General features: G+C 44.5%; 1 protein-coding gene across 1 annotated transcript in view; it reads left to right on the top strand.

Annotated features, from left to right (window-relative positions):
- Positions 1–15,741, top strand: part of TECTA (tectorin alpha) — a 141,496-nt gene that overhangs the window by 22,212 nt on the left and 103,543 nt on the right. The window contains exons 3-4 of the mRNA XM_088458722.1: positions 8,584–8,717; positions 14,923–15,210. Coding sequence (XP_088314848.1) covers positions 8,584–8,717; positions 14,923–15,210 — 422 coding nt within the window. The remainder of the gene's footprint in view (positions 1–8,583; positions 8,718–14,922; positions 15,211–15,741) is intronic.

Genomic DNA, 15,741 nt, shown 5'->3' with positions numbered 1-15,741 from the left:
CCATCGCACAGGGCACCACAGGTCAGGGGGCGCTGTTTGGGCCTGACAAATTTCTGTTTATTATCATTCTTGCTTGTAGATTCCTCTTATTTCATCCCCAGCATCTCCTGACCTCTCCTATATCTTCCCTGGCCCTTCCCCATAAAGCCATGGCCCTTTTTTGGGTGCATTATGTCCCTTTGAAAAATGAGGGGGGCGCCAATGCTCTTTCTGGCACAGGGCACCAAAAAGTCTAGTTACGGCTCTGGCATGTTTTCCCAATATCGTATCTGGAGCAGAGGCATACTGACAGGCGTGCTTAAAGATTCATCCATGTAGTGATCCTCTGGCTGAGTATACTGTAATTGTGTGCTCATATTTTATAGGGTGAGATATATCAAACCTTCTATAGAGTGGACAAGTAGACAAGTGGAGAAGTTGCTCCTTAGCAACCAATCGGCTTTGAGCTAACATTTATCAGGTACACTCTATAAAATGAAAGGCATAATCTGATTGGTGGATATGGGCAATTGATCCCGCTAGTCCACTTCTGCACTCTTTCGAAGGTTTGATACATCTCCCCCTTAGTTCCCTATCTAAAGTTCTATTCTTAATAATTTTACTAGAAATGTAATGAAAAAAAAAGCAATTTAACAAAAATAAAAGCCGGTTGTTGCCCCTGAACAGTGCTGCCTTAGTCATCTGCCTCATTCCCCTATATGGTAATTACAGCCCCGGCTACTGAGGGCACCTCTCCAAAGAAGACCCATTCTCAGTATGAGGCATTTATAGCTGTCACATATTAACATTATGTTTAAGAGTCTACTCTAACAAATGCTTTGGGTTTTCAAATAATCTATTATTAATATAAATCTGTCAGGTACCGTAATTAGTAATCCAATTAAATAGAACTCGTAGTTTCTCCTGCATTTGCTTCTGTGAGTACTGTGACAATTTGAGCACAGTGCTATAACTTTACCATTCCCAAAGGTCTCCAAATGTCAAACTCAACAAAGCCCTTGTCCTTGGTCCCCCATGTTCATTTGGTGATTCAGACAAATTCAAGCTATAACAGGCAGAGTAGGAAACATTATACGCCTGCTATTTCATTCCCCATGTTGGGAGGCTTGTTGTGCCATTCTTTGTACCGACATTGATCACATCTGCAGTGACCCCATCAACACTAAGGGCAATGGAAAACATTCATTAAAATAAACCATATTCTATGTTACTGTAGCCTGATGAGTAGTGTGAAAACCTTTCAGTAACTGGTGTTTATTGTTCCAGAATGAATTATTTATCTCTGCTGGGATTGTGGTCTGCATTCTGCTTGCTACAAGGTGGGTATGCAGCTTAAATATAACATTCATTATACGTAAATGTAGTAATAACGTGTCTATACATTTCTCTGCATAATATCTTCATAAATGGTACTTTCTGTCCCTTTGCTCCAATTATAACTCTATTACTACATAGCTACTAAGATGATCCTCATAAAATGGTTTATTTTTTATTTTACATCAATTCCATTTACTCTTCAGTAATATTTTTAAAACTTTATTTTTGATATTATACTTACATACAGCTTTCATTCCAATTTTAAGTATTTTAAAAATTCTTAGGGTGGGATGCATGAGGCATCGCATTCAGGATGCTGTGCATCCCGCCGCTCTTCGCATGCTTGCCGGCGTTACCAACGTGATGTAGTCGGCATCCCGGCGTGCGGGATGCCGAAGGTCTAAATACCGGCGCCAAAATCCTGACAGGGTGGGATCCCGGCACCATTATCCCAACCGTCGGCATCCCGAGGGTAAGTATCGGGGTGTTATGTGGAACTTAGGGTTAGGTAGCGGGGTTAGGGTTAGGCACTAGGGGGAGGGTTAGAGTTAGGCACCGGGGAGGGAGTGTTAGGAGTAGGGTGTGGAGGTAAGGTTTAGGCACTAGAGGGGGGGTTAGGTTTAGGCAACAGGGGGGTGTTAGGTTTAGGGTGTGGGGAGGTTAGGCATGGGCACTATGGGGGGGAGGTTAGTGTTAGGCATCGGGAAGGGAGGGTTAGGGTAGGGGTTAGGGTCGAAGTAAGGAAAATACTTACCGTTCGCTCCTATGGGTGTCGGTATTCTGGATATCGGGATGCCGCTGTCGGTATTCTGACTAGCGGCATCCCGACAGTCGGGATTTCATACCCAACCCGTTACAAACGGCGGTATGCATGAAGGAAAGCCCAAAGGACCGCTCTCTTTGTAAGACATGTCCTTTGTGAATGAGGGACTTCCAGGTCTAAGACCCAGAAGTTCCTCTGGTGTAATACTGCGCATACGCAAAATGACACACGTGCCGCGGGGGGTGCTGGAAGGGATCCGATTGGATCCCTCTCACAGCACTCTCCTGATAGAAGCCCATAGTCATCTATAGGGTAACCCCAGCTGATGATGGTATTACCCACCACATCCAAGCCACAGAGTGCATCGCATTCTGAGGCTCGGTGCATATGAGAAAACTTGGTCAAACCCGCATTTTCGGGGTTTGACTACATTTCTCCCATTGCTGCATCGCGTCCCAGGTGTCCATTTTTCAAACGCTAAGAGCAGAGGAACATAGCAGATTTTCGCACATATGCGGAGCTGTATGCATCTCCAGATGTGTATGCATGTCCATGTCAGTACATGCAGCTGGCTTACTACAAGTCATCCCCATCAGTGTCATATGCTAGGCACACAAGATACGTCTCCTAATAGGCATATGCAGGGCCAGATTAACAATGGGGTGGATGGAGCTCCAGGCCTTCACATAAAAATAGGCCCATCGTCATGACAACATGATGTTGACTGGCCATCTGCTCTCCACACAGTCGGCCATAAATCATAAGTATGAAAAAATTGTATTTCTATTTACCTAACAAAATTAAGTATTTTACTTCTTTTACATGTTTAGGGAGACATTGGGTCTGAGAGTATAGTGGGTACATGCCCACATGGCACTGGTCACACCTCCTCTCTTCTCATAATAGGCCCTTGGTCATTTTCAGCTCCAGGCCCATGTGGCCCTCAATCCGGCCCTGGGCGTATGTACTCGCTCTTACAGCATTTTGCCTATGTGATGCCTCTCCTCTCTATGTATCAGAAAACATTGGATTATCCCAGTTGTGCATGCTCATTTTCTGAACCATGTGCATATTGAATGAACGCGAGATATGTTATGCAAACTGGCGTACATTCAACTCTGTGTCAGCCCCTTTGTGTGACCACTTGTGAGATTGCAGTGCAAGATGGGTGGGTCGAGTACAGTATCTCGACATTCAGGGACTCATTTATCAATGAGTTTTACCATATGCAATGAGTGATAAAACTTGTTGCATATGATAATAGTTCTCCAGCCAATCAGCTCCCAACTGTCATCTGTTTGAAAAATGGCAGTTGGGAGCTGATTGGCTGGAGCACCATTTATCATACGCAATGAGCTTTAAATCTTGTTGCGTATGATAAAACTCATTGATAAATGGGCCCCTGTGCAGAGTATTGACAAGCAGAATGGGGACAAAGGTATGTGGAACCCGACATGCCGACATGTTATCTCTGACACTGGTGAGAGGGCTCAGAGCTTACCCAACTGTCATTACATTCCAATATAATGACATCATTTTTATCACTCTTCAGCTTTATATGTACAGACATTGGGCGGAATTCAATTGATTTCACGGCCCGCATCTCCCGTCTAAAGTGACAGGTGATCGTGGGCCGCTATTCAATTGTGCCAGAATTTCACGCTGATCGCGCCCATAGAGGTCAGGTTTAGCCGCGTAAAGCAGCTAAACCCGACCAAAGTGCTGGGCGTGATCGCGAAAAGTGATGTTTGGGCGCCCAAACATGTCACTTTTCGCACATTTCAGCTCTCATCCCCCAGGGGCTGCGAGCTGAAATGTAGCGCTTGGCAGCTGATCGCGCCCAACAGGAGCAAGAATAGAATAGCTCCGTCGGGCGCAATAGGGGCTGGAGAGAATTGAATTCCGCCCAGTGTGTCAGACAAATAGCAGTAACAGTAATGTGTGAGTATTGACAACTGCTGATTGTGGCCACAAGTCTATTTCCAGCTTAATGATTTTAATTAAGCAAAATAATTTTTTTGCAGTTTTCAGTGGAATTATCCTTTAAACTATGCCGTTATCTATAAATCAATTCAAAGATAATATTCAATACAGAAATGATAAGATTATTAGAAGATATGTCAAATTTCTGCAGCTCATGTAACTCCTCAGTGTACTCTAGTATCATTATAAGCAAAGCTACAGGATAAGGTATATAGGGGTCATTTAGAGAAGGCCGCAAGACCCATTTTTAAGAGCAAAATATGATTTTTGGATCTTCGAATGCACATGGAAAATGCAGATCTTTATGTCCATGCTGCGCCTGTTGTCTCTATGGTGGGAGTAAAGGTCTAAGGCCCGTATTCAATTTGAGGTGAAAACTCCGGATCCGCGATACTTTTTCGCTGATGATGTAATTTTTGCCTGTTCTGGTTTCACCCCGTATTCAATTTGAAAGACTTTTCACCTAGGCGGAAAGTCAATGCAATGTACTAGGTGAAAAAGTTTTGCCTATTAATAGCAGGCGGACAAAAGTGCAGAATTGGGGTTTTGGGGTGCAACGCTGCGGGAACCCCCCTGCAGTCTTCAGACAGTCTCCCAAAGGTAATCTGTGTCAAAAAAAATGAAAAAACGCTTAAGGACACCCAAAAAAATCACTTTGAAAAAGGGGGCGAAAAAAAAAAGTTGGTGTACAAAGTTAAAAAATAGCGAACTAGACTCTGGGGGGGTCCCCAAGTATGCCCCAGGTGTTTTTTTATTGCAGGGGCTTGCGGCAAGTGGATTTTTCATGATTATTTCAGCTTCACTTTAGCAACTTTTAAATATTCTGACCCCCATTTTCAAGTACCCCAAATTTGCTGGGATAAGTTATTTTCTGGAAAAAATCCTCCTGAATACTATTCTGCACCATGTATAGAAAAACACTATTTAGCAGCTATTGAGCCTGTTTAAAAACACCAAATACCTTCAGCAAGCCAAATCGGGAGGTACAATAGGGAACCCCCATGTCAGAGCATCATTTGGGGGGTGTCAGGCTCATTTCTCCAAATCTGACAGTACTTTCCGCCTGTTCAAGTTTTGCCGGGTCCCGTTTTCGCGTACTTTCAAATTGAATACGGGGTAAAGCGTGCACGGCCGCAATACTTTTCCGCATACAAAACAGGCGAAGTAGGCGGAAAGTCTGGGCCGCGAAAAAGTATCGCGGCTCGGCTCAAATTGAATACGTCTCTATGTTGCTGCTGATTATAAACCTTTGCTGTAAAAACAAAAAAGACAAATAATAGTAATAATAAATACAATAACATGCTTCCCCTTCTCCCAAAGAGCGCTCTCGCCTCATAGCCTGGGCTGTTGGTGCTATTTGCATGTAAAGGAACAACAAAGGATCACTAGGTAAAAACCAGTGCCAGCACTATGCTATAACATGGGCTGATGACTCTATAACATAGAAGCCAACAGCATGGGGCGTCTCCCTGTTATAATGTCATCCAGACCAGGGGCGTATCTAGGGGTCTGAGAGCCCCTGGCAAGCTAAGAGACAGCGCCCCCCCCCTCTCTCTTGCATTTTCCCCTACCACACAGTGGGGGGGGGTTCAATAATTATATATATATATATATTATATATAGACATACAGACAACATGCTTACAAACACAAACAGCATACATACACACATAACATACACGCATAACATGCTTGCAAACACACACACAGCATACATACACACATGACATACTTCCAAGCATACATACACACATAACATACACACATGACATGCTTACAAACACACACAGCATACATACACACATAACATACACACATGACATGCTTACAACCACACACAGCATACATACACACATAACATACAGACATGACATGCTTACAACCACACACAGCATACATGCACACACACATAACATACACACAACATACTTACAAACACACACACAAGAGACTGAACTGTTAACACAAACAAACACCCCCCCATCCAACCAACACTAACAAGAGACTGTCACTGACCTGTTAATAACACACACACACCACCACCCCCTACCCTGCCAACACTAACAAGAAGAGACTGACCTGTAACCTCATAGTGCTGTGCCGCGCCGAACAGCTCCTCGATCCCTTGCACTGGGAGATGAGTCACTGCACCATGCGGGAGCCGAGGGAGGCAGAGCAGAGCTCACAGCAGGGTTGTGGACAGATCCCCTTCCGTAGATGTACCTACTGAAGGGGATCTATATACACAACCCTCACAGCAGCAAGTGAGGACAGCCGGGTGTGTCGCTGATATACACCGCAGCGGGCACCCGGCAAACAAAACTTGCAGCAGCGGCCAGGTCAGCATTCTGTGCTCAGTGTGGCTGTGGTCACCCGCACTCTACCTACCTATCCTTTCCAGCGGGTGCCCAGCACACCATAACCTATCTGTCCACAGCACTGCAGAGCGCATCTATTGCTATGGTGGCACTGCCAGGTGGCGCCCCCTGGCAAGTGCCATCCTGGCCAAAGTATAGATGCGCCCCTGATCCAGACCTAACTTGCTCAGCATGGGGCTGAAAGCTGCTCTGTACTGATTAGTAGTGGTTACAAACCACAGAGGGTATAACCTCAATCAGCCACATTGTAACAGTTGTCTTCAGGATACTGTCACATGAGTATATGTATAAAGCATATTGTGATACCAACACAAAGTGTGTTTATTACGTACTGCACTTATAATAAGATATGTGCAGACCAAAATAAAAATGTAACTAATAGTTGCTGACATCCTGGCTGTCCCCTCCAGGAGAAGGCAGTCAGGTGGAAGGTCCTGGAGCGTGGTGCAGCAAGATGGGTGGTGCGGGGGGGCATTGTAAAGCGGGGGTGGGGCCTTGATGATGTGATTCAGTGTGAATTGCATCATCAAGTTGCCTGGACCGCCCACTTCATTCGGGAAGAGGACAGCACTGGGCGGATGTGGGGGTCCTATGCAGGGCCGGCCCTAACCCAAATTTTTTGGTAAGCGAGTATATTTTTTGGCGCCCCCCTATGCAGTGCCCCTTTTACAGTGTCCACAGTAGTGGTCCCCCCTGTGCAGTGCCCCTTGTGCCCCCAGTAGTAATCCCCTTATATAGTGCCGCCAGTAGTAGTCCCCCTATGTAGTGCCCCCAGTAGTGGTACCCCCTATGCAGTGCCCCTTATATAGTGCCCCCAGTAGTAGTTCCCCCCATGCATTGCCCCCAATAGTGGTATCCCTTATGCAGTGCCCTTTAAACAGTGGCCCCAGTTGTAGTCCCCCCCCCATGCAGTACCCCCAGTATTGCCCTTTATATAGTGCCCCCAGTAGTGGTCCCCCTATGCAGTGTCCCCAGTGGTAGTCCCCCCCTTGTAGTGGTCCCCCCTTGTAGTAGTCCTCCAGTAGAGGTTCCCCCCCTATGCAGTGCCCCCAGTAGTAGCCATCCCCTTGTTGTGCCCCTAGTAGTAGTGCCCCCCTTGTTGTGCCCCCAGTGGAGGTTCCTCCCCCCTATGCAGTGCCCCCAGTAGTAGCCACCCCCTTGTAATGCCCCTAGTAGTAGTCCCCCCTTTGACCCTCCCCCCTGAGTAGACACACATGTTATAAAAATGAACACCTGAATCCCCGCTCCGTCTCCTGCTCCCGCCGCCGCCATCGGCTCCTCAGTCCATCATCCTGGGCCGGGCCGCTCTGCATTATGGGAGAGACTCTCATTGGCTGCTAATTAAAACAAACACACAGCTGCCGGTGCCGGCGGCTGTGTGTTTGTCACTGTGTAGTGCTGACTGAACTCCTTCCGGTCAGCGCTACACATGCGGTGCAGCTGTGTCACAGAGACACAGTCTGCCCACAGCCCGCATGGTCACAGCTGAGGCGCTCTCCACTATGTGGCACCCTACTCAGCTGTGTACCATGCGTATGGGTAGATCCGGCCCTGGCCCTATGCAGGGCCGGCTCGAGGCATGTTCGACCAGTGCGGTCGAACAGGGGCGCCACCCCATAGAGGCCAAACCCCTCCCAGCAATTCCCGATTTCAGCGGGGCAGTCCCGTTTTTGGGCACTGCCCTGCCATTCCACCGCCACACAGCTGCCGGCCCCGGAGAAGAGGATTGGTTGCCGTGTGCATGCGCGCAGCATTCATTCAGTGCAGAAAGAGAGCTGGGGGCAGCCCAGCTACTGATGTAATGCTGGGCGCGCCCTCAGCCTGACATTAACGGGCACACCCCCAAATAACGTAATTTAGGGGGCGTGGCCTAAATGACGTATTACCGTCTTGCATCGGGCACAGCTCCCCCTGGAGCCGCCCCTGGCCCTCTGATAGACTTGCTTATTTTTTTCTGGGTGTCAGGGAAAGCCAACTGACGTTCTGGAGTCTCCCAGATGTTCCCGGGAGACTAGGTAAGTATGTCTAAGTGCTCTTTTATCATGAATGCTGCCAACTCTAAATGAGCCTATGTACTGTATCTCTAATACAGTATATTCCCACTGTACATGTATTTGCTAAATTGTTTCTCATTTCTTCACAGCTCAGTCAAAGTCAATATTGTTCCCATTCTGGCAGAACGACACTAAAACTCCAAAAGTGGATGATGGGAGTTCCTCAGAAATTAAATTGTCCCTTCCTTTTATATTCTTTGGTGTCCCATATAGGGCACTCTATGTAAGTAATTACTAATCTAGTGATGTTAGGATAGTAATTTCTCTAGAAATTTGAGATATTGCATTGTCTTAATTTTTTTGGCCAAGGGCACGTTGATCCAACAAAAAGGGGTATATGTAATAGTCTGCAAGCTGCAGGCAGCTGCCAGATTTCTGCAATTTAGCCGCTATATTTAAAGTACCAGGTTGGTTTCGCCTTTTAAAAAATTGCTGCTTTAAATATAGTGTCCAAATCTCGCTGATGCTTTCTACTAGAAGCCTATTACTATTCCCAGTAAAGTCACCTAGTAATATTCTCAAAAATACATACAAATCCTAAATAACACATAGTACTGGCCAGTAAAGAGCTGACTGGTGTCCAATTTTATTATACATTTTTGAAATAATAAAAAATAAACAAATTGTCTGTAAAGTCATTTGTGAAGCCATATAGTACAGTTTTCTATCGGTAACAGTCTCTGAAACATTTGGATCAATGTGTGCAGTTTACGATCAGTCATTTTACAATCACTACTATTGTATTCATATTTTAACAAGAAAGAAATTTTCATCCAGATCTGCGTACTGAGTGTGAGGTCAAAAACAGCGAGTTGGTCAAAATTTGGTCATTTTAAGAGTATGTCCTAGAACAGTGGTTCCCAAACTTTTTCGAAATCACGGTGCCCTAGAGTATCAGCATTTTTTTCACGGCACCCCTGGGCCAAAAGTTTATTTTTGAGAAATTCAGCAACAATGACATAAAGTAAATTGTGCTGTTATGTCACCCTTAGGATCAGTTATGTGGTGGTTGACAGGGCTGTATTTCTTTCTGTCCACACAATTTTGGATTGGCAGTAATTAGCACTGGTTTTGCCTATCACACTGACTAAATATAATTTTATTTGGTACTGGACCACTAAACTGCGGCACCCCTGCAAGTGCCCTGAGGCACCCCAGGGTGCCAGGGCACCCAGTTTGGGAACCACTGTCCTAGGAAATTGATTAGATTTGTATCCATATACGCCTAGAAAATGCCACTACAGGGATCTTGTCTGTGTCTACAATAGCTGATAATGTAGGACAATAACTTGCAGTGATGTAGATAAGAATGTTACAAATATCAATCCTATTAAACCTATCTATCCAGCTATGGGAATATTTACGCATGTGCTAATGATTGTTACAAATTGTAATTTCATATTGTATCCACTTGTTTCTTATGCTTTATAACTTGATTATTAAAATGAACATGTAAAAAATATTGGAATTTTATCAAGCTTGACAATGAGTTGAGCATTTTATCACAGGAAACGGTCCGTCTTTTGAACCCAAATACCCCTACCTACTTTTTCTTCTAAATTGCCCCTCTCTTGGATCTGATTTATATATTTTCTTGGATACATTTTCCTTTGGTTCAGAAAAGTCTCTGCTTCTCTCATATAATAATATCTATCTGTGTAATATTATTGTGCTTTACGTTTTTTGCAATAGTTGAATTTGTATGCAAATATCTATATTTATATATAAATGTATAGAAAAACACATTTTTATATCATCTTCTGCTGTAACATATTTTAAGTGTCCCTTTGTGGCTGCCTGAAATGTTGAAAGTTGTGCTTGCAGTAAGCAATAATTGCAACAAGATGAGTCATCTGGATATTGTGCATTTAAAAGTTTATTTTAATAAGCTCTACCATGAAGGGTAACAGTGATAATCTGTTGTTTAGTGCAACCCTGCACAATCGTTTTTTTGCAATGTTTGCTATTTTCTATACAGAATGATCCCACCTTCCTGGGCACTTGTGCAAACAGAAAACAGGAAAGTTTATTTAAATACATTTATTGAGCAGGAGCCTTCATCTGGAACTATGCTAGTAAGGCTATTGTAGCCTATTGCATGCTGGGCTTTCTCCTGCCCAGCACTGAGCAACAGGATCATTGTTAAAATGTGTCACTAAAGTGGGTGTCTCTTTGGTGCTGGTTGGTGGCAAACTAGGACAACTGCAAGGACAGGCATATAGTGGTCATCTTCCAAATGCATTGATAGTCATGACCAATAATGGTAAAATTCCATGTATTATTGTCAGTAGTCTTCTTGGTTGGATGGTTTATTGGACTCTGCCATATTTAACTATGACATGGTTTATTTGGGACAATCTGCCGTACTGGTCTCTTTGTGTTTTATTGGCCCTTTAAATAGGTTGGATCTGAACAAGCTATTTTTATACATGTCTTGTGGTTAATTTAATTTACACCGGTATAATTCATATTAAGAAAAAAGGGCAGAGATCTATCTATCTATCTATCTATCTATCTATCTATCTATCTATCTATCTATCTATATATATTATCTGTTTTCTATACTGTAACCAGGGAAAAATGAATAGGGGATACTTATGAGATCTTGAGCACAGAAAACTCTAATACAGGCACTCACAGTACAACCTCTAACTCAGGGGTGGGGAACCTTTTTTCTGCCGAGGGCCATTTTCATATAAAGAACATTATTTGCGGGCCTGGTGCAGGCCGCGCCCCCTCTGTGTGACATCACATGGGGGTGGGGCCACAATCGCAGGTGATTACAGCAATGCCCAGAGCATCTTCAGGATGCTCCGGGGAGCTGTAAGGGCAGCGATGTGACCGTCTGAAGCATCCTAAGGACGCTCCAGGCTGCAATGCTGCATAGATTCTGGCTGCAGGGTGCCATTCTAGGATGAGGCTAGCAGAAAAAAGCTCAGAGGGTCAGACCAAATGACTCCGGGGGCCTTGTATGGCCCCCGGGCCTGAGGTTCCCCACCCCTGCTCTAACTGATAAAGCATTGACCAATGCCACTGAGAATGTAAATGTTCTTAAACATACATTCACAGATGTTCTTTGATGATCAGGAACGGCAATGGAGGAAGTCACACTTGCAGGCTGTTTGCAAACTCCCCCCCCCCCCCCCCATGTGATGTATGGCTTGGCATAGTAGTAACATGACATTATCATACAGTGAACTCAGGTCACCAGTTAACATAGCACATGTGGGTTATACACTGACAGCACTGTGACTGATTCCTCAGTGCAGAGAAGAAGGTACTTCCCACTGACTTCCAACCAGTTCAGCAGAAGGGATAACATTTACTGAATTAACTATGTGTGAAGAGTGGGGTCAGGTAGTAAGGAGTTGGGGTGGAGTAGCCTGAGCTACGCGTATATGGAGCATTATGGGGTATATGAGATGATATGGCTTTTTGTAGGCAATGTTGAGGCATATTGGCTGTATGTTGACAAATGAGACTGTATAGTGAAAGTGAGAGGACACTGAAATACATAGGACCTCATTCAGACCCAGTCGCAAGCGCTGAGCGATTGCAACCGGGTCAATGTTAAGGCCCTGCGCACACTCAGCGGTCGCACTGCGCGTGTGCAAGCCCCGGAGTGAGAGAGAAATTCTCTCGCTCCGGATCTCACTACAAAAGGGCCGGCTGTCGAAGTTGATCAACAGCTCGGCCCGTTTTGTAGGCGGGGCGGAGGGTTCCCAAGCGAACGCCTGCCATTTTGTGGGCAGCCACACTGACATCAGCAACTGGGGCTTGCGGTTGCCGAGACCCAACCTTAGGGTATCGTCGCAAGCCCTAATGGTCTTGACCATCGCGACCATCAACCTGGTCAATTGCTAAGCTGTGGGTGGTAACCCACAGCTTAGCTAGCGACCCTGAGGCTGCACTAAAAAGAAGAAGCGGCCGCCCTCATTCAGAGAGAGCGATCGCTTCTTGCGACTGCCTCTGAATGAGGGCCATAGTTCTTTATAGGGAAATACCTTATTATTAAACCAGCTAATCATTTTAATGTGGCACATACAAAATGCGCTTACTTTTATTCCTCCTCCCAGTGACCGGTGCCAGTTTCTAACTAATTTAAAATCCCTTCATCCCCCAATTTTTTTTAATTGGGCCCCACAACCAGTACAAATAGAGTCACACACCCCTCCCCCCATGGGACTTACCGCCATCCCCATGAGCCCCAGCATGAAGAGCGCAGCTGAGAGTGTGTAGGGGGTACTGATGGTCACTCACCTCTGCCGCAGTTGATTCTGCACTTACTGAGATCAGCCAAATGCTGCTCAGGAGGGGGGGAGAGATAAGTTCTTCTCCTAGCACTTTGGCCCTCGGCACATGCATTCCAGGTTGCTGCTCGCACGGCATTCTGGGGTATGATTCCGGCAGTGATGTCAGCGGTAACAGAATGCTACATCATTGCCTTTTTAAAAGTTGGGGGACTCAACAGGACGGCATGGCCCAGCTGGCTGCGGTAACATCCCATGAGACCACACCAGTTAAGTGGTTAAAGTTACATACTAATTAGATGTATGTCAAGTTTAGACAAAACTAAGCATTGGTGTTGACCATTTGGAGATTAGCAATGCCTTGTGTCACTTAATGTGACATAACAAACACTGTGGGAAGAGTACTATATGCTAGCAGCAGGGCCCGTACTTCCACTCTCAAGGAAATCTATCCAGTAATCGGCCATCGTTTTCTCACCACATGTGGAAAATTATAAGCAGATAAAACATTCATTGTTCATTGGAGGACACAGATGACAAAGGGGGTCATTCAGACCCACTCGCGAGCGGCAGTACGCTCGCAAGTGGGTCGATGTTCCCCACTGCGCATGCGCACGATGGAGGGAGCTCCGTCGTGCGCATACGCGAGACCCGACGAGCGAAGGACTTTCCTTCGCTCGGAGTGTCTCATCAAAGGGGGCGTGCTGTCGATGGTGACTGACAGCACGCCCCCTTTGGTGGGCGTGCCGGGGGCGTGCCTGCCAGACGGAGGCATTCCCAAGGGAACGCCTACCGTCTGAAGCCGGCCCCACTGACATCACTAGTGATGTCAGTGGGAGTGATTTTGGCTCTGATAGAGCCAAAATCACTCCTGGCCTTGCGGTTGAGAAACCCAACCGCAGGCTTTTACTCGCAGTTCCGATAGTCGCGATGGTCAAGACCATCGCGACCATCATTTTGCACGCTCGTATATGCTGTGGGTGGTGACCCACAGCTATACAAGTGTCCAGGAGGACGCTCCATATTAATGGAGGTGGGCCCTGATTCACAGCGAGCGCTCTGGTCAGAGCGTCCGGCTCTGAATCAGGGCCAATGTACGCATATAATTATGTGCACATGGTCAAGTGGCCGAGAATGTTGTGTTTCAGTTGAGCATCACCAAGTTTCTTTTCCTCCGGTCTTTTGGCAATAATTTAGTGTTCGCTGAAGATATTTTCTAGTAATGGATCTAGGAGCAATCATAACGCTTTCCTTAAGTGGTATTCTCTTTAATATATTACAAAGTGATGTTTACAGCATGAAAACACAAAGTAATTATGTCAAACTAAATAAATAAATATTTCCCAGTTCCTATACAGCAATACATGCTAGGTAGTAGGAATACACACGTATGGGGGTAATGTATCAAGCGTTGATTTGTGCAAATTTATGGAGTGATTTTTTTAAAGTCACCAGATGTTCCAAAGCAATATCACCAGAAAATCACTGCAAACTGCAATTTTCGAAAGTGATCCAATGGAAGTCGCCATCTTATATTATTTTTTAATAAAACAAAATACGAGGCACCAGATACACTACCCAGTAATTACACAAACTGCAGGGTAACTCAAAAGAAAAAAAATACCCCCAAAAAAGAGGTGTTTTTTACAGCTGAAATGGGTTCTTGCTTGTCATTGTGTAAACTAAATAAAAAACATCCCTTTCCTGAACAGAAGTAGACCAGGACTAATAGTGTGGTGGTCTGAATAAAATGTTAATCTTCCATGAATAAGCACCATAGGGAACATCTGATTACAAAGAAAATGATAAAATCAAATTTAAAAAGAGGAAAAGGAAGATTAATGGTAATAAAGTGGATAGGAGTGAATGGATACCAAAAATATTCCAGTCTACCTAGCGATGCGTTTCATGGTCTGAGGACTGTTTCCTCAAGTGCGTATAAACATCAAATTCGATTCACAAAATGTACACAATATTTACAATTATATATTTTCTGGGTACCATCACTCATCCGAGGCACAAGGATTATTCTTAAAGAAGAACACAGAGGTCTTAGTAGACCACCCACAAAAGAACAATTTCTACTTTACGCATAGCAGGATCTGCAATTGGCAATAGCGTTATCGGACTCTTCTGTGAATGTGGCTTGCTCAACGACTTTCCTTTGCTTTTTCCTAGGTTAACAACAATGGAGTGATCTCCTTCAATGTTCTTGTCAGCCAGTTCACTCCGGAAGCTTTCCCACTATCTGATGGTCGCGCATTCATTGCTCCTTTTTGGGCAGATGTTCACAATGGAATAAGAGGGGAAATCTACTACCGGGAAACCACAGATAGTGACATCCTGAAAAGTGCCACTAAGGAAATCAGGAAGCACTTCAGAAATCTCTCCTCCTTCACGGCCACCTGGGTCTTCCTGGTTACATGGGATGAAGTCACCTTCTACGGAGGGAGCAGCACCACTCCTGTAATACCACAAATCACGTTGACATTCTCTCTTACAGATAATGCTTTTTAAACTCTTAAAAAACTATTTATTTAAAGTGATTTTGCCAGGAATGCAGTTATTATTATTATTATTATTATTATTATTATTATTATTATTATTATTATTATTATTATGTATGAAATTTACCAACTTTGGACTGCAGAATGTCATTGTTTCTATGCTAACATATGTTAGCATAGATTTAGTGTTCTAACCAACCTTAAATCTGAAATGTGTACTACATGACTGTTGCTCCCACTTCAAAGAGCTAAGTTATTATGAAAAATAGATTAATTTAATAACAAAATGATTAATTAATTAACCTATAACAATGAGAATTTTTTTATCCCATTATGCTAAATGCAGCTTTATTTTAGCTGCTAGCAAAGACTCATCACAAAAGAGTGCCAGCCCGGCATCCCAATGGCTTTTTCTTGACTGTAAAATAATCATATATGCTTATTGTTCTGTGGATTTTGTGTCTCAATGTCACCGCCAGTCTTGAAAAGA

Source organism: Taudactylus pleione, unplaced genomic scaffold (genome assembly GCF_031769625.1).
Source record: "Taudactylus pleione unplaced genomic scaffold, aTauple2 ptg000848l, whole genome shotgun sequence".
Lineage (NCBI taxonomy): Eukaryota > Metazoa > Chordata > Amphibia > Anura > Myobatrachidae > Taudactylus > Taudactylus pleione.
Note: the sequence above shows the minus strand (reverse complement) of the source record. Positions and strands in the feature narration are given on the sequence as shown.